Genomic DNA, 19,334 nt, shown 5'->3' on the forward strand with positions numbered 1-19,334 from the left:
TACACCGAGGCCTGTACTCTGGAGCGGGATCAATTTGGAGGTGGAGGGTCCGTCATGGTCTGGGGTGGACCTCATCGGACTGAGCTTGTTGTCATTGCAGGCAATCTCAACACTGTGCGTTAGAGGGAAGACAAACTCCTCCCTCATGTGGTAACCTTCCTGCAGGCTCATCCTGACATGACCCTCCAGCATGGCAATGCCACCAGCCATACTGCTCGTTCTGTGCGTGATTTCCTGCAAGACAGGAATGTCAGTGTCCTGCCATGGCCAGCGAAGAGCCCAGCTCTCAATCCCATTGAGCACCTCTGGGACCTGTTGGATCGGCGGGTGAGGGCTAGGGCCATTCCCCACAGAAATGTCCGGGAACTTGCAGGTGCCTTGGTGGAAGAGTGGGGTAACATCTCACAGCAAGAACTGGCAAATCTGGTGCAGTCCATGAGGAGATGCACTGCAGTAGTTAATGCAGCTGATATCCACACCAGATACTGGCTGTTACTTTTGACCCCCCCCCCCTTCGTTCAGTGACACATTAATCAATTTCTATTAGTCACATGTCTGTGGAACTTGTTCAGTTTATGTCTCAGTTGTTGAAATTTATATTCATACAAATATTTACACATGTTAAGTTTGCTGAAAATAAAAGCAGTTGACAGTGAGAGGAAGTTTCTTTACATCACACCTGCCCAGACCCACCTGCTCACACCATCTCCAGCACCCTTCATCACTCTCCACCACATGGCCTCAAACCGCACCATTTTGTTTCTCTACGTCGCCCACACACACTTTCAACATATGGATAATAAAGCATTTAAAAGGCTGACATTGGCTGATTTTAAGTTTAAGAATACATTTTTTCAAGATGATTAAATACCCCATAGGGTATCTCACTGCACCCTGATATACCATGTCTTAAAATATGCAGACAGATTAAAAGTTCATTTCCATTGTAATAATTTTAACTGCACCCATAACTTTTGGACATCATAACATTCCCAGAAGGCATGGATTATTATAACCTAATGAAAAATGTACCTGGTAAATCTATTTTAAATGTACTGCAGGCCTAAAACCTATGGGTTTAAACTTCTGAATGAATGATTATATTGATGATAGAAACAGCCTCTTAATGAGTTCCGAGAGTCAATCCGTTACCCAACAAAATAATTTATTTTGCCCAATTGTTTTTATGACTCCAGACAGTAGGCTATTATTGCTCTTTTCCTGCATTAATTCATTTGGCTAAAAAAGAAACCACGCTATGAATCAAGAATAGATTTTAAATCACAATGAAATGCGGCACAACTAACAACTCAAATCCCTTTGAAAAGCCTTAAGTATTATACAATAAATAAATATACTAAAACAATAACTTCAAAAACAGTCCATTTATCACTGGATTTCTTCAAATTGCTGTGCGGGAAAAGGATGCCATCCACCGTGCCTGGTCACAGGCTCACAGCTGGCTTCTCTCTGAAACCACACATCCATCTGAAGGGGAGTCTTTATCCACCGTGTCTGGTCACAGGCTCACAGCTGGCTTCTCTCTGAAACCACACATCCATCTGAAGGGGAGTCTTTATCCACCGTGTCTGGTCACAGGCTCACAGCTGGCTTCTCTCTGAAACCACACATCCATCTGAAGGGGAGTCTTTATCCACCGTGTCTGGTCACAGGCTCACAGCTGGCTTCTCTCTGAAACTACACATCCATCTGAAGGTGAATCTTTATCCCCCCTGCCTGGTCCCAGGCTCACAGCTGGTTTCTCTCTGAAACCACACATCCATCTGAAGGTGAATCTTTATCCACCATGTCTGGTCCTAGACTCACAGCTGGCTTCTCTCTGAAACACACATCCATCTGAAGGTGAATCTTTATCCACCGTGTCTGGTCCCTAGACTCACAGCTGGCTGGTTTCTCTCTGAAACCACACATCCATCTGAAGGTGAATCTTTATCCACCATGTCTGGTCCTAGACTCACAGCTGGTTTCTCTCTGAAACCACACATCCATCTGAAGGTGAATCTTTATCCACCATGTCTGGTCCTAGACTCACAGCTGATTTCTCTCTGAAACTACACATCCATCCGAAGGTGACTCTTTATCCACCGTGTCTGGTCCTAGACTCACAGCTGGCTTCTCTCTGAAACCACACATCCATCTGAAGGTGAATCTTTATCCACCATGTCTGGTCCTAGACTCACAGCTGGTTTCTCTCTGAAACCACACATCCATCTGAAGGTGAATCTTTATCCACCATGTCTGGTCCTAGACTCACAGCTGATTTCTCTCTGAAACTACACATCCATCCGAAGGTGACTCTTTATCCACCGTGTCTGGTCCTAGACTCACAGCTGGTTTCTCTCTGAAACTACACATCCATCAGAAGGTGAATCTTTATCCACCGTGTCTGGTCCTAGACTCACAGCTGGTTTCTCTCTGAAACTACACATCCATCTGAAGGTGACTCTTTATCCACCGTGTCTGGTCCTAGACTCACAGCTGGTTTCTCTCTGAAACCACACATCCATCAGAAGGTGAATCTTTATCCACCGTGTCTGGTCCTAGACTCACAGCTGGTTTCTCTCTGAAACTACACATCCATCTGAAGGTGACTCTTTATCCACCGTGTCTGGTCCTAGACTCACAGCTGGTTTCTCTCTGAAACCACACATCCATCAGAAGGTGAATCTTTATCCACCGTGTCTGGTCCTAGACTCACAGCTGGTTTCTCTCTGAAACCACACATCCATCTGAAGGTGACTCTTTATCCACTGTGTCTGGTCCTAGACATCCATCTGAAGGTGCTGGTCTTTCTCTCTGAAACCACACATCCATCTGAAGGTGAATCTTTATCCACTGTGTCTGGTCCTAGACTCACAGCTGGTTTCTCTCTGAAACCACACATCCATCTGAAGGTGACTCTTTATCCCCAGCTGCTTCTCTCTGGTCCCTGAAGACTCACAGCTGGTTTCTCTCTGAAACCACACATCCATCTGAAGGTGAATCTTTATCCACCGTGTCTGGTCCCAGGCTCACAGCTGGTTTCTCTCTGAAACTACACATCCATCTGAAGGTGAATCTTTATCCACTGTGTCTGGTCCTAGACTCACAGCTGGTTTCTCTCTGAAACTACACATCCATCTGAAGGTGACTCTTTATCCACTGTGTCTGGTCCTAGACTCACAGCTGGTTTCTCTCTGAAACCACACATCCATCTGAAGGGGAGTCTTTATCCACTGTGTCTGGTCCTAGACTCACAGCTGGTTTCTCTCTGAAACTACACATCCATCTGAAGGTGAATCTTTATCCACTGTGTCTGGTCCTAGACTCACAGCTGGTTTCTCTCTGAAACTACACATCCATCTGAAGGTGACTCTTTATCCACTGTGTCTGGTCCTAGACTCACAGCTGGTTTCTCTCTGAAACTACACATCCATCTGAAGGTGAATCTTTATCCACCATGTCTGGTCCTAGACTCACAGCTGATTTCTCTCTGAAACTACACATCCATCTGAAGGTGACTCTTTATCCACCATGTCTGGTCCTAGACTCACAGCTGATTTCTCTCTGAAACTACACATCCATCTGAAGGTGACTCTTTATCCACCGTGTCTGGTCCTAGACTCACAGCTGGTTTCTCTCTGAAACTACACATCCATCTGAAGGTGACTCCTTATCCACTGTGTCTGGTCCTAGACTCACAGCTGGTTTCTCTCTGAAACTACACATCCATCTGAAGGTGAATCTGTATCCACCATGTCTGGTCCCAGGCTCACAGCTGGTTTCTCTCCGAAACTACACATCCATCTGAAGGTGACTCTTTATCCACCGTGTCTGGTCCTAGACTCACAGCTGGTTTCTCTCTGAAACTACACATCCATCTGAAGGTGAATCTTTATCCACCGTGTCTGGTCCTAGACTCACAGCTGGTTTCTCTCTGAAACTACACATCCATCTGAAGGTGAATCTTTATCCACCGTGTCTGGTCCTAGACTCACAGCTGGTTTCTCTCTGAAACTACACATCCATCTGAAGGTGACTCTTTATCCACCGTGTCTGGTCCTAGACTCACAGCTGGTTTCTCTCTGAAACTACACATCCATCTGAAGGTGACTCCTTATCCTTTGGAACCTCACAATTACCATGTGGACAGTAAGCCTCGAGGCGATAGAGGACATCAACAAGATCCACATCTTTCACAATAGCTGGCCTTAAGTAGCCTATTTTTTGCCGAACATTGTCAGTCCACATATCCAATGTAATTGAGCCATTGTATTTACCAAAGTTCTCGCTCAACTCTGGGACCACCTGATTTTTTATGCCTAATGCAGGACTTTAGTCGATAGGAGAGAGACTGACAAACATTCACACCTCCATTAATATACAATAGGATAGTCTTATAGCTCAGCTAGGTGTAAAAAAAATCCCCCAATTTGTGCCACAGTTTAGACTACCGATAGATGCTGTCAGAGTTGAGTCCCATGTATGAGGCTTAAGTACTCTAAAGTTGTACATTTCTAACGCAATATCACAGACCAGATTTGCCCTCACGAAAAATGCATGAACCTATATACCTCGGAGGTCATGAAAGGACTGTGCAATACATGACATTTCACTCAAATGATAAATGCGTTTACAAGACTCAATCCCTCCAAGTCAACACTTATTGACGTTATTCTAACAAACAATCTGCATATATACACGGCCGTTGGGATTTTCGCTAATGGTTTAAGTGATCATTGTGCAGTTGCTTGCATTAGAGACACCAAAATCCCCAAAGTGCCCTCTCGGTTCTGAGTCAAACAAGATTTTACGCAGTTCTGTGAGCAGGCATTCCTGCATTAACTTTCTGCATGCAACTGGGATAGGATTGTACTTATTCCATATATCGAAGAGGCATTCTCATTGTGTTTTCTACTATCTGTGATAAACACGCCCCTCTCGAGTACCGGGGAAGAGGTAGAGACAATCCCTGCTTTACAGGGAAATGATCTGATTGGATCAATAAACTAAATACACAGTGGGCCAACGCCAGAAAGGGTAATTCCCAGACTGAACAGCAGTTATTCAGGGCACTGAGAAATAAGTGGGCATTGTTAATACGGAAATGCAAATTTAGCTTCTATTACGAATCTACCAAGGCAAACCTCAGTAACCCGAAGAAATGATGGAAAACCACTAAATCCATGAACGCAAACTCAAACTCCTTTGGTCTTCCACTGAAATTGACCTCAAATTCAATGGATATCACTGACAAGAATAAACTGCTTGACATGTTCATTGAGCATTTTACTCAAGCCGGGCATTTATTTGATGAACTCCTTCCAAACTTCTCAAATGAGGCTGTGAATGAAACTGCCACATGCCGGCCTACGGGTCATTTATTTCATTTGACCGAGATTGAGCTTTCAGAAGTTGTAAAGGAACTCAAATCTATTGCTATTAAGAAAGCAGCTGGCCCGGATGAATTAAACCCTTATTTAAACAAAAATTGATGCAGAGATCATTGCTGCCCCTCTCACTCATGTGTTAAAATCTTTCATTGGCGAATAATACCATTCCAAAAGTCTGGAAAGTAGCCTATACATAAAAGGTGGAGATCTGTCCCTGTTGCATAATTATCGTCCCTTATCTAAACTGTCTGCACTGGCAAAAGTTTTGGAAAACCTGGTGAACTCAGTTGAAAGACGTTCTTTATAATAACTCAGTTATATCTCAATTCCAGTCAGGCTTTAGAGCAAAGCATAGTACAATTACTGCTGAAAGTAAGGTCGTGGGTGACATTCTAGATGCGCAGGACAAGAGAAATCACGGTTTCTCCCTTTTTATTGACGTATCAAAGGCCTTCGACACTGTTGACCCATGCCCTGCTGTTGTATAGACTAAAAAAGGTTGGTTTAAGTGTTGATGCATAGGATTGGTTCCAAAACTACCTTTCTTACAGAACATAGTGTGTAGCACAGAAGGGTATGACATCTGAGTTAAGGCTTACAAAAGGAGTTCCCCCAGGGCTCAATTTTAGGTCTGATCCTTTTTAAACTCTATATAAATGATATAGGGAAGAATGTTGACTCTGCAACCCTCCATTTGTATGCTGGTGACACATTAATTCTAGCATGTCTAATATTGAGCCTTTTCAGGACTTACAGTTAGCCTTTGATGTTATTCAAAGGCAGCTTTTCCAATTGAAACTTTGTGCTTAATGAAAAAGGAAAACAAAGTTTATGGTTCTCTTCCCTGAAAGTTAACAGATGAGTCAATTGAAGATTTTAACTATAACAGGCCAGCAAATTGATAGGGTCACCTCCTATAAGTATCTTAGGATTTGGTTAGATGAGAAGTTGAATTTTAAACGATTAAAAAAAGATTTCAAAGCATTTAAAAAATATATATATATATAAATCAGTGCTGGATTATAGTGATATTGTCTATATGCAGGCCTCAGCAAGTACCTTAAACTCAGGACACAGTGTATCATGTTGCTTTAAGATTTATTACAAACGCTAGATCACTGACCCATCACTGTGATTTGCATGCCATGGTGCAATGGACTTCTCTCTCCACCAGGAGGCTAAAGCACTAGTACACTTGTGTACAAAGCATTGATGGGACAACTCCCTTTGTATTTCTGTTCTTTACTGACCAGATCAGTCACTCAATACAGTCTTCGTACCGTCGCTGCTGTCCTCGTCTGTTCCTAAGGCTAGAACTGAGATGGGGAAACAATATTTTTCCCATAACGTCCCTTCACCCTGGCACGTGCTTCAGAAGATTTTAAAGTTAGGGGAGTTAGTGTCTTTGCCTGTTTTTAAGACCACACTGTTTGTGAAAACTGCAGTTGTTTCTAATATTCAATTGTATCTAACTTGTGACACTGTCTTTTGTGTGTATTCTGTATTTTTCTGTAATGTTTTATGGACACACTGCTATTTTCCCTGTTTTGCCTTCTTACCAAGTCACCCTCGCAAAATAGGTTAACAACCTCAATGTGTTTAACCTGGTTAAATAAAAAAAAAAAAAAATTTTTAATTCTAGGTCTTCCTTTCCTGTGGCGGTCCTCAGAGCCAGTTTCATCATAGCGCTTGATGGTTTTTGCGACTGTAGTTGAAGAAACATTCAAAGTTCTTGACATTTTCCGGATGTACTGACCATGTCGGCAGGGTAGTGTGACTAGTATGTAACCGGAAGGTTGCGAGTTCAAACCCCCGAGCTGACAAGGTACAAATCTGTCATTCTGCCCCTGAACAGGCAGTTAACCCACTGTTCCTAGGCAGTCATTGAAAATAAGAATTTGTTCTTAACTGACTTGCCTGGTTAAATAAAGGTAAAATAAAATAAAAAAAGTAATGATAGACTGTTGTTTCTCTTTGCTTACTTGAGCTGTTCTTGTCATAATATGGACTTTGTCTTTTACCAAATAGGGCTCTCTTTTGTATACCAACCTACCTTGTCACAACACAACTGATTGGCCCAAACATATTGAAGAAAGAAATTCCAGAAATTCATTTTTAACAAGGCAAACCAGTGATTTGAAATGCATTCCAGGTGACTACCTCATGAAGCTGGTTGAGAGAATGCTAAGAGTGTGCAAAGCTGTCGTCAAGGCAAAGGTGGCTATTTGAAGAAACTCAAATATAAAAAATGTTTTTGATTTTTTTAAAAGTTTTTTGGTGTGTCACTCCCTCTGTGTTATTTCATAGTTTTGATGTCTTCACAATTATTCTACAATGTAGGAAACAGTAAAAATAAAACCTTGGAATGAGTAGGCGTGTCCAAACTGTTTCCAACATTTAAAAAGTTGATGGCTTAGCCATGAAGCCTGTCACTAAAACAAAACAAAATAAAAGAAAGTTTCACATATCTTCAAGACCTGAGCTTTTCAATATAGGTTTTGTTTATTACATTTACTTGTAAAATGTTACCGAATAGATAGAAAGAAAAATGTGGCCATTGCCAAGCGGCGAATGGAGTGAAAGAAGACGCAACAAAGCTGTGGGCCAGGTGTGAATGGTTAAGCAGCCTTTCCAATAAATTGGAGTACAAAAGAATCCATCCACCATTGATGGGCTATCAGCAGGACAATAGACTCTTGCTGAGTTTAGGGACTAACAGACCTTTGCAAGACATGTCACTTCACCAATCTCTCTGCATAGCCCACCACATGCACTGTTTTCTAACCACATCTGGATGGATCCATAACAAATTACTATGGGAATACATTTCACTGAATGACAGAAATATTGGAATAAAGTGGGCTCATGCAACTGCAGCCATAAAATTGTTGCTTACTGAAACACCCAAAGTCAACCAATTGTTATAATAGGATTTGAAGCAAGCATGGAGACTGGTCTTCATAAATCAGATGTTTCTTGCCACTGAATCTCTGTTTGGGTATTGGTTAGCCTACAATTAGGGTGTGGAAATGTTCCGATTATTTTGCTCTTCACTCGCAGTCACTTAGTAACCTTGGCCTACTCCCGACCGATCACATTGTACAGCACCATATTTTCATAACGGAAGCCCCGAGGCCTACATAGGCTACTGTAAAATGCATTTATTCTTGGAATAGAAACATAATATTGATCAATTTAATGAAGCTACATTTCTGACAGTATAAACAGCACAACAAATACAATAATAATTAACAAAAAAATATAACCAATCAATCTCATGCATTCGGGAAAATATTCAGACCCCTTAACTTTTTCCACAATTTGTTACGTTACGCCTGAATAATAACATCCGGCTGTGATTGGGAGTCCCATAGGGCGGCGCACAATTGGCCCAGCGTCATCTGGGTTTGGCAGGGCTAGGCCGTCATTGTACATAAGAAATTCAACTGACTTGCCTAGTTAAACAAAAGGTTTAATTTTTTGCAAATCAAATAATAATAAAAAATGTTTTTGATTAAATTATTTCTCAATCTACACACAATACCCCATAATGACAAATAGAATATAGGTTTAGAAATTTCTGAAAATTTATCAAATTTTAAAAAACTGAAATACCTTCTTTACCTAAGTTATCAGACCCTGGGGTATATTCAATTGATTCGTGATGATTTGGGAAGGCACACACCTGTCTATATGAGGTCCCACAGTTGACGGTGCATGTCAGAGCAAAAACCAAGCCATGAGGTCGAAGGAATTGAACTCTCATAACCTATGGTTTAGGTACATTATTGCAACGATTCTGCTTTTTTCGAGAATGTGCTTTTGTTAAATCATCACCCGTTTGGCGAAGTTGAAGTAGGGCTTTGATTCGAATTAACAGGCATCGCATTGATTATATGCAACGCAGAACAAGCTAGTAATATCAACCATGTGTAGTTAACTAGTGATTATGTGAGGATTGATTGTTTTTGATAAGATAAGTTTAATGCTAGTTGGCAACTTACCGTGGCTCCTTGCAGCCACGAGGTCAAATGCATTCATGAATTAAAACCCTTTAGTCGACATGTTGCGGTTTACTCATTGTTTAATTATTCAAGGCTCCCTTTGTTATTTTGTTTTATAACTAAAATGCTTGGCTGTATTTAAAGACATGGATGACTTGCATCCTGTGTAATGATCACACAAAGGAATGAATGATTATACAGTATATCAATCAATGATGTAGGCCTTGATGCCAATAAGTAAGTTAATTTAAGCTAAAACAGCTACAGGAAACAGGACTCTTAGGCCTACAGCTCCATGTCATTTCAATAACTTAGCATCTCAAAGATGCCCTCTGGTGGTCAAACTAGCATAAATGGCAACAATGGCTGACAGTAAAATACTATGACGTTATGCACTCAATGGCAAACCATTCTGCAAGCTGTGGAGTAGCGGTATGATGCAACATACATATACATATACACACATATACATATACACATATACATATATATATATATATATATATATATATATAGAGAGAGAGAGGGGGAGATCGAGACAAAGAGGAACAAAGAGTGGAACATAGAGAAAGAGATGGATAGAAAGGTAGCTCACCCTGTTGAAGCGTTTCGCCTGGAAGGCATGGCCACTGGCATAGTAGAGCTTCCTCCAGCGTCTCGCCCCACGACGATATATAGACTCTGGAGGAGCAAGAAACAAGGGTTACAGGATAAAGTATGTGTGTGTGTGTGTCAGAGAGAAACTCCCCATCTTCAGAAAACAGTGATATGGATATAAGAGAAAAAAGGACAAGTAGTTGTAGACTTACTGTCCTCTCCTGGACAGGGCATGCCAGGCTTCTCTGGGACACAAGGAAACACTGAGAGGAGAGGGAAATAACAGCTTTAGGCCTACAACATTGCAGACCCTACATCACACAAGTACGTGTGCCAGAGGTGAGTGGAGTCAATCACCACCTTCCGGAGACACCTGAAACCCCACCTCTTTAAGGAATACCTAGGATAGGATAAGTAATCCTTCTCACCCCCCCCCCACCCCCCCTTTAAGATTTAGATGCACTATTGTAAAGTGACTATTCTACTGGATGTCATAAGGTGAATGCACCAATTTGTAAGTCGCTCTGGATAAGAGCGTCTGCTAAATGACTTAAATGTAAATGTAAATGGTGGATGCTCCATCATTAACTAGCAGACCTTCCCCCTATCCCCCAACTCATCTCCCTCACTTCCTCTACTGTGACCTTCACCTTGCTCTTAACCGGTCACCCTCCTCTCTATCCGGTGTTGATTAAGGACAACCAAATCACGCTCATGAACAGGCTACTCAGTAAACCCATGACTAGTTGCTGGTTATTGAGAGGCTACCTGATGTTTGCCTCGCTAGCAGATGGATAGGATCAGTGTAGCAGACAGAAATATTCATGTTTGTTATGTATACATTATGTTGTCTGCTTGTATCCTTGTCTGCAATGTCAGCCCAGCAGCCAACATTCTTATTTATTCAATTAATACATTGAATTGAATGTAATGGAAGGTGAATGTTCTCAAGTTGTCTGTTGGTTAATGTGTGTATCTGCACTGAGGATAAACTTAACTTATTGAATTGAATGCAAAGCCAATGTATGTATTATGTTGTCTGCATTGTCACTGCACTGTCAGTCAAGGAATGATTTCCCCTTGGGTATAAATAAATGTTTATTGAATAGAACTGAAGGTCATGTTACCATGGATGATGAGTTCAGAGTCTTTATTGAGTTCATAGAGCCTCAGGGCTTCCTCCATCTCCAGCTGAGACGATACTGTACACGGGTCACCTGGGAAGACCGTGGACACAGCAACACAACCGGTCAGTACAGCAACTGCATCTCACATTTGACACACAATTCTCCATATAGTGGAGTTCAGTAATCCTTCAGCACCACCACGTTCCTCAAGATCTCTTAGCTGATACATTTAGCTGTTCCCAGTTTAGAGAAGGTGCCTATGAGGGAGTGTATGTGGGTGTGTGTGTGTGACTTCTGTTAAGGCAGCGGCTCAGTCTTGGCTGAGTTCATTATGAACAGTTAGTGTGTTTTTCAGAGACTGTGACGAGGCTATTGAAGTATGGCAGGCTGGTGAGTGGTGATACATTAATTAGTTAGGGCAGCCTGACCTGTCACTGAGTCCAAGAACCTGACGTCATCAACTGTGCTGTGACACACACAAGTGTTTACGACCAGCCCGATACCGAGGCAGGGCCAGCTAGCTAGATACAGTAGCTATGCATGACTATCTACTTTCAAGTCTCTCCAGAGATGTTTGATCAGGTTCAAGTCCGGTCTCTGGCTGGGCCCCTCAGGGACATTCAGACAATTGTCCCGAAGCCACTCCTGCGTTGTCTTGGTTGTGTGCTTAGGGTTGTTGTCCTGTTGGAAGATGTCTGTTCGCCCCAGTCTGAAGTCCTGAGCGCTCTGAAGCAGGTTTTCATCAAGGATCACTCTGTACTTTGCTCCGTTCATCTTTCCTTCAATCCTGACCAATCTCCCAGTCCCTGATGCTGTAAAACATCCACACAGCATGATGCTGCCACCACCATGCGTCACCGCAGGGATGGTGCCAGGTTTCCTTCAGACGTAACGCTTGGCATTCAGGTCAAGAAGTTAAATCTTGTTTTTTTTAAGATCAGAGAATCTCGTTTCTCATGGTTTGAGCCTTTAGGTGCCTTTTGGAAAACTTCAAGTTGGCTGTCATATGCATTTTACTACTATCTGGCCACTCTACCATAAAGGCCTTGATTGGTGGAGTGCTGCAGAGATGGTTGTCCTTCAGCAAGGTTCTCCAATCTCCACAGAAGAACTCAAAATGACCATCAGGTTCTTGGTCACCTCCCTGACCAAGGCCCTACTCCCCTGATTACTCAGTTTGGCCAGGCAGCCAGCTATAGGAAGAGTCTTGGTGGTTCCAAACTTCTTACATTTAAGAATAATGGAGGCCACTGTTCATGGGGGCCTTCAATGCTGAAAGAAATGTTTTGGTACCCTTTCCCAGATCTGTGCCTCGACACAATCCTGTCTCGGAGCTCTATGGACAATACCCTCGACCGCATGGCTTGGTGTTTGCTCTGACATGTCTATATAAAGGCCCCACAGTTGACAGACAGGTGTGTACCTTTCCAAATCATATCCAATCAATTGAATTTACCACAGGTGGACTTCAATCAAGCTGTAGAAACATCAAGGATGATCAATGGAAACAGGATGCACGTGAGCTCAATTTCGAGTCCCATAGCACAGGTTCGGAACGCTTATGTTAATAAGCAAACATTTCTAAACATGTTTTCACTTTGTCATTATTTAATCCAATTTAGAATAAGGGTGTAACGTTACAAAATGTGGAAAAGGTCAAGGGGTCTGAATTTTGGGCTCCCGAGTGGCGCAGCGGTCTAAGGCACTTCATCTTAGTGCTAGAGGCATCACTACAGATCCTGGTTCGATTCCAATCATGGCTGTATCACAACCGGCCGTGATTGGGAGAATCATAGGGCAGCACACAATTGGCCCATCATTGTAAATAAGAATTTTATCTTGACTGGCCTAGTTCCATTTTTTTAAATAATGTACATACAGTATACAGTGTACCAGTTAAAAGTTGACACCTACTCATTCCAGGGTTTTTGCTTGTACAATTTTCTATATTGTAGATTGATAGTGAATACATCAAAACTATAAAATAACACATAGAATCATGTAGTAAACAAAAAAAGCATTAAATCAAAATATATTTCATATTTTAGATTCTTTAAGTAGCCACCCTTTGCCTTGATGACAGCTTGTCAGTCTTGGTATTCTCTAAACCAGCTTCATGAGGTAGCTGGAATGCATTTCAATTAACAGGTGTACCTTGTTAAAAGTAGATTTGTGGAATACATTTTCTTCTTACTGCGATTGAGCCAATCAGTTGTGTTGTGACAAGGTAGGGGGGTATACAGAAGATAGCCCTATTTGCTAAAAGACCAAATCGATATTATGGTAAGAACAGCTCAAAAAAAGCTAAGTGAAATTAAAGTCGATTACAACTAAGACACGGTCAGTCAATATGGAAAATGTTAAGACCTTTGAACATTTCTTCAAGTGCAATCGCAAAACCCATCAAGGGCTATGATGAAGCTGGCTCTCATGACCGCAACACGAATGCAAGCCCCTGAGTTACCTCTGCTGCAGAGCACAAGTTCATTAGAGTTACCAGCCTCAAATTGCAGCCCAAATAAATGCTAGACAGAGCAAGTGACAGACACATCTCAACAGCAACTGTTCAGAGGAAACTGCATGAAATTCGTCCTTCATGGTCGAATTGCTGCAAAGAAACCACTACTAAAGGACACCAATAAGAAGAGACATGATTGGGCCAAGAAAAATGAGCAATGGACATTAGACCAGTGGAAATCTGTCCTTTGGTCTGATGTACAAAGCAGAAAATAGTTTTAAAAAATAAACACAAACCCTTGAAAAGTAGGTGTCCAAACATCTGACTGATACTGTATGTACAGTTGAAGTCGGAAGTTTACATACACAGGTTGAAGTCATTAAAACTTGTTTTTCAACCACTCCACACATTTCTTGTTAACAAACTATAGTTTTGGCAAGTCGGTTAGGACATCTACTTTGTATAGGACACAAGTAATTCTTCCAACAATTGTTTACAGACAGATTATTTCACTGTATCACAATTCCAGTGGGTCAGAAGTTTACATACACTAAGTTGACTGTGCCTTTAAACAGCTTGGAAAATTACAGAAAGTATCATGGCTTCAGAAGCTTCTGATAGGCTAATTGGCATCATTTGAGTCAATTGGAGGTGTACCTGTGGATGTATTTCAAAGACTACTTTCAAACGCAGTGCTTCTTTGCTTGACATCATGGGAAAATCAAAAGAAATCATCCAAGAACTCTGAATTTATTTTTGTAGACCTCCACAAGTCTGATTCATCCAATTTCCAAATGCCTGAAGGTACCACGTTCATCTGTACAAACAATAGCATGCAAGTAAAAACACCATGGGACCACGCAGCTGTCATAGCGCTCAGGAAGGAGATGCGTTCGGTCTCCTAGAGATGAACTTACTATGGTGCGAAAAGTGCAAATCAATCCCAGAACAACCGCAAAGGACCTTGTGAAGATGCTTGAGGAAACCGGTACAAAAGTATCTATATCCACAGTAAAACAAGTCCTATATTGACATAACCTGAAAGGCCGCTGAGCAAGGAAGAAGCCACTGCTCCAAAACCGCCATAAAAAAGCCAGACTACGGTTTGCAACTGCACATGGGGACAAAGATCGTACTTTTTAGAGAAATGTCCTCTGGTCTGATGAAACAAAAATAGAATTGTTTGGCCATAATGACCATTGTTATTTTTGGAGGAAAAAGGGGGAGGCTTGCAAACCGAAGAACATCATCCCAACCGTGAAGCACAGGGGTGGCAGCATCATGTTGTGGGGGTGCTTAGCTGCATGAGGGACTGGTGCACTTCACAAAATAGATGGCATCATGAGGAGGAAAATTATGTGGATAATTTGAAGCAATATCTCAAGACATCAGTCAGGGAGTAAAAGCTTGTTCGCAAATAGGGTCTTCAAAATGGACACTGACCCTAAGCATACTTCCAAAGTTGTGGCAAAATGGCTTAAGGACAACAAAGTCAGGGTATTGGAGAGGCCACCACAAAGCCCTGATCTAGAAAATGTGTGGGCAGAACTAAAACAGCGTGTGCGAGCAAGGAGGCCTACAAACCTGACTCCGTTACACCATCTCTGTCAGGAGGAATGGGGCAAAATTCACCCAACTTATTGTGGAAAGCTTGTGGAAGGCTACCAAAAACGTTTAACCCAAGTTAAAGAATTTAAAGGCAATGCTACCAAATACTAATTGAGTGTTTGTAAACGTCTGACCCACTGGGAATGCGATGAAAGAAATAAAAACTGAAATAAATCACTACTATTATTCTGACATTTCACATTTTTAAAATAAAAGTAACTGACCAGGAATTGTCAGGAATTGTGAAAAACTGAGTTTAAATGTATTTGGCTAAGGTGTATGTAAACTCCCGACTTCAACTGTAGGTATAGTAGGTGCACAGGTAGAGAGAAAATGGAGTAATCAAGGTAACAGGCAGTGACACATTCACGCCTCCAGCTGATCTAAGGTGTAATCCAACAGTTGCAAACGAGTTTCTATTGGACAAATTCAGTTTATCCCCGGTTTGTTCTGTTTAAGGGTGCGTTAGTAAATTCACACAGGTCCTCCTCCGGAAGTTGGAAGGGGTGAGAACAATGAGTCTCCTAGGTTTTGCATTGAAGTCAATGTCCCCAGAGGAAAGAAGGAAGCTGTCCCCCAGCTACACCATGATGTTACAGAACATAGTGCTACAGACGGTACTGTAGACCTGTGTGAATATATTTAGTATAGTTTAATCTAAAAAGGATAACTTTAATGTTTCACTTTTTAAAATTGTTTTTATGAAATTCACAGAAGGATGGTCCTCCCCTTCCTCCACTGACAAGTGTCCACTGTTTGGGATGCTCTGGATGCTCCAGTTCCCGCTAATATCCAGCAACGTCGCACAGCCGTTGAAGAGGAGTGGGATAACATTCCACAGGCCACAATCAACAGCCTGATCAACAATGCGAAGGAGATTTGTTGCGCTAAATATTTTTATATTGTATGTTTCTTCCTCTTTGGACCTGTGTTTACATTGCATCCACAATGCATTCAATTTCAGTTTGTGTAGTTGTTGGTTTAGCTTTCTGTAACTGTATAGCAAGTACGGTCTGCATGTGTAGGCACATATTACGTCATGTGTTCCAATATCTTTTCCAACTGTCCCGTTATCTGGTTTTAACGTCCATTCTAGATTGCCTTCTAGAAAATCAGAAACAAGAATTCAACAATGCTGTGGTATAACTTTTTTATAATTAAATCTTTGAGAACTAATAATCACCCAAATAAAAGCTAGACCGTCAGGGAGAATTGAAAATAACAAAAACAATGAATTTAGCAGTATTTGTTATGTTTGAACAAAATAAGATTTAGCCATGGCAAAATGCATATAATCGCAGGAAATTTACTTAGATGGATAGATGGGTGAGAGATGGCTAGATGGATGGAGGATAAGAAAAAAAATAAAACCTTCTTCGTCGATCCACTTCATGGTGAAGAGCTGGTCGTTGTCCATGGAGCACATGTCTTTGACCTCCCCGTACAGACCCTCGTAGGAGATGGATGGCTCAAAGTGTGTGATCATAATGTCCCTGGGAGAAGACCAAAGGAGAGAGGGGGGGGGGGGACAGTCAGGGACAATACATTAAGTACACGTACATAGACTTATTTACATCATTTTTATTCTGTCAGACTTGGACCCTGACAGTGAATTTCAGTAAGACAAAAATAAAGGTGTTCCAACAAAGGTCCAGTTGCCAGGACAACAAATACAAATGCTATCTAGACACCGTTCTCCTAGAGAACACAAATAATTATACCTACCTCCGCCTAAACATCAACACCACAGGTAACTTCCACAAGGCTGTGAACGATCTAAGACACAAGGCAAAAAGGGCAATTGTGCAAGTTCTCCCACTTAAAAAGTTGAGGCCTGTAATTTTCATCATAGGTACACTTCAACTATGACAGACAAAATGAGAAAAGAATATCCAGAAAATCACATTGTAGGATTTTTTATGAATTTATTTGCAAATTATGGTGGAAAATAAGTATTTGGTCACCTACAAACAAGCTGCTTAAGCCAGTACATGTCCAGGCCCGTCTGAAGTTTGCTAGAGAACATTTGGATGATCCACAAGAAGATTGGGAGAATGTCATATGGTCAGATGAAACCAAAATATAACTTTTTGGTAAAAACTCAACTCGTCGTGTTTGGAGGACAAAGAATGCTGAGTTGCATCCAAAGAACACCATACCTACTGTGAAGCATGGAGGTGGAAACATCATGCTTTGGGGCCGTTTTTCTGCAAAGGGACCAGGACGACTGATCCGTGTAAAGGAAAGAATGAATGGGGCCATGTATCGTGAGATTTTGAGCGAAAACCTCCTTCCATCAGCAAGGGCATTGAAGATGAAACGTGGCTGGGTCTTTCAGCATGACAATGATCCCAAACACACTGCCCGGGCAACGAAGGAGTGGCTTCGTAAGAAGCATTTCAAGGTCCTGGAGTGGCCTAGCCAGTCTCCAGATCTCAACCCCATAGAAAATCTTTGGAGGGAGTTGAAAGTCTGTGTTGCCCAGCAACAGCCCCAAAACATCACTGCTCTAGAGGAGATCTGCATGGAGGAATGGGCCAAAATACCAGCAACAGTGTGTGAAAACCTTGTGAAGACTTACAGAAAACGTTTGACCTCTGTCATTGCCACCGTAATTTGCAAATAAATTCATTAAAAATCCTACAATGTGATTTTCTGGATTTCTTTTCTCATTTTGGCTGTCATAGTTGAAGTGTACCTCTGATGAAAATTACAGGCCTCTCATCTTTTTAAGTAGGAGAACTTGCACAATTGGTGGCTGACTAAATACTTTTTTGCCCCACTGTACGTTATGGATCCTTTTTATGTAGCCTACTGGTTGTATGGATTTGGGATCTATCATCCCACAACTCTCAGATTCTGTTTGGAATAGGCACTTTCTCAACAAGCTGACCAATAGAATAGGTAGATTGACGTAGGCTAGCGATTATGCTGTTTGTTACTAATCTTGATGGCTGAGGAAAAGTAAATGCAGACAGTTATTCAAAAATCTTCAAAGTGCACATGAGAATTCATTGTTGCATCCTCGACCTGAATTTTCTGTTAATATTAATTACCACAATCTTAAAACCTCTTAAATGTAAAGTCCCCATATTTGGAGACCCAATTGTATTCAATTCAGTCTGGTATAAGAACGGTAGCCCCTATATGCAAAAGCAGGGTGTCTGCAGAAAACTGAGTGTCTTGGCTATTGATCTGTGCCTTCAAATATTTGGTGTGACTTACTACCATATATGGGCAAACAAATGTATACGGGTAGGCCGAGCCGATGACCTCATTTCAAGATGTCTGCTTCCTACATTCCGGTTAGTGTTGTGAAGCATAAACAAAATTAACAAAGAATACGTTGATTCACACCAAAAGCCGGCACTCCACAGATCATGAGGATATCTTATTTGTCTGCCTGTGACAATTATTGATCACCAGCCCCAGAGCCAAAATGTTTATTTTACACAACATTTTCACCAAACAGAAAACATTTTACAAGGTAAGCTTCCATTTGGTCTGTGTTTGAGCTAAAGCTACATGGGGCTATGAAATAAATCCATAGGTTGGTAGGAACAAATCTAGCCTATCGCCAATGGTATCTGATGACGTATGGCAATGGCAACATCGAATGTCCACCGAGTGACGATATCTATGCGCATAAAAATATGAAGAAAACACTTGGATATGCCCTGTATGTCCCCCAACACCACCACAATGTTTCAGAGAGGTTGTGGTGTTGTAGAAATTTCGTTTTTATAGTGAACAATAACTTGGGCACATCCAGTGTGCAAAACAGTGCAATTACAACATTCGGACACTTTGGAGAAGTTACAAGAACTTGAATGTACCCTGGATATCCCATAACACCACCACAATGTTTGAGTGAGGTTGATATGGTAGAATTGTGTTTTATACTGAACTAATAGCATTTAGGGATTGCAAAAGTGTTCCGGAGTTCTAAATTGAGCAGCTGCTGAAAGATGAGCTCCTGTATATATTGAGATTTAAATGGTTTTTAGAGTGAAGTACATCGAAAAAATCAAGAGAAAACTGCAAGACTCAATAGAAGACAAAACAAGGAACAAACCAAAAAAGACAGGCTTTTGAAAAATTAACTATTTTTCATAAAATTGTACAGTTATCTTAGCTAGCTGAATTG

At 41.5% G+C, this 19,334-nt stretch overlaps 1 protein-coding gene across 1 annotated transcript in view; it reads right to left on the minus strand.

Moving 5' to 3' along the window:
- Nucleotides 1–19,334, minus strand: part of prkci (protein kinase C, iota) — a 61,349-nt gene that overhangs the window by 24,672 nt on the left and 17,343 nt on the right. Inside the window, exons 2-5 of the mRNA XM_035788669.2 lie at nucleotides 16,559–16,680; nucleotides 11,122–11,211; nucleotides 10,207–10,257; nucleotides 9,993–10,078 (exon numbers count right to left, since the gene is read on the minus strand). Coding sequence (XP_035644562.1) covers nucleotides 9,993–10,078; nucleotides 10,207–10,257; nucleotides 11,122–11,211; nucleotides 16,559–16,680 — 349 coding nt within the window. The remainder of the gene's footprint in view (nucleotides 1–9,992; nucleotides 10,079–10,206; nucleotides 10,258–11,121; nucleotides 11,212–16,558; nucleotides 16,681–19,334) is intronic.

Source organism: Oncorhynchus keta, chromosome 15, assembly GCF_023373465.1.
Source record: "Oncorhynchus keta strain PuntledgeMale-10-30-2019 chromosome 15, Oket_V2, whole genome shotgun sequence".
NCBI classification, from domain to species: Eukaryota; Metazoa; Chordata; class Actinopteri; order Salmoniformes; family Salmonidae; genus Oncorhynchus; species Oncorhynchus keta.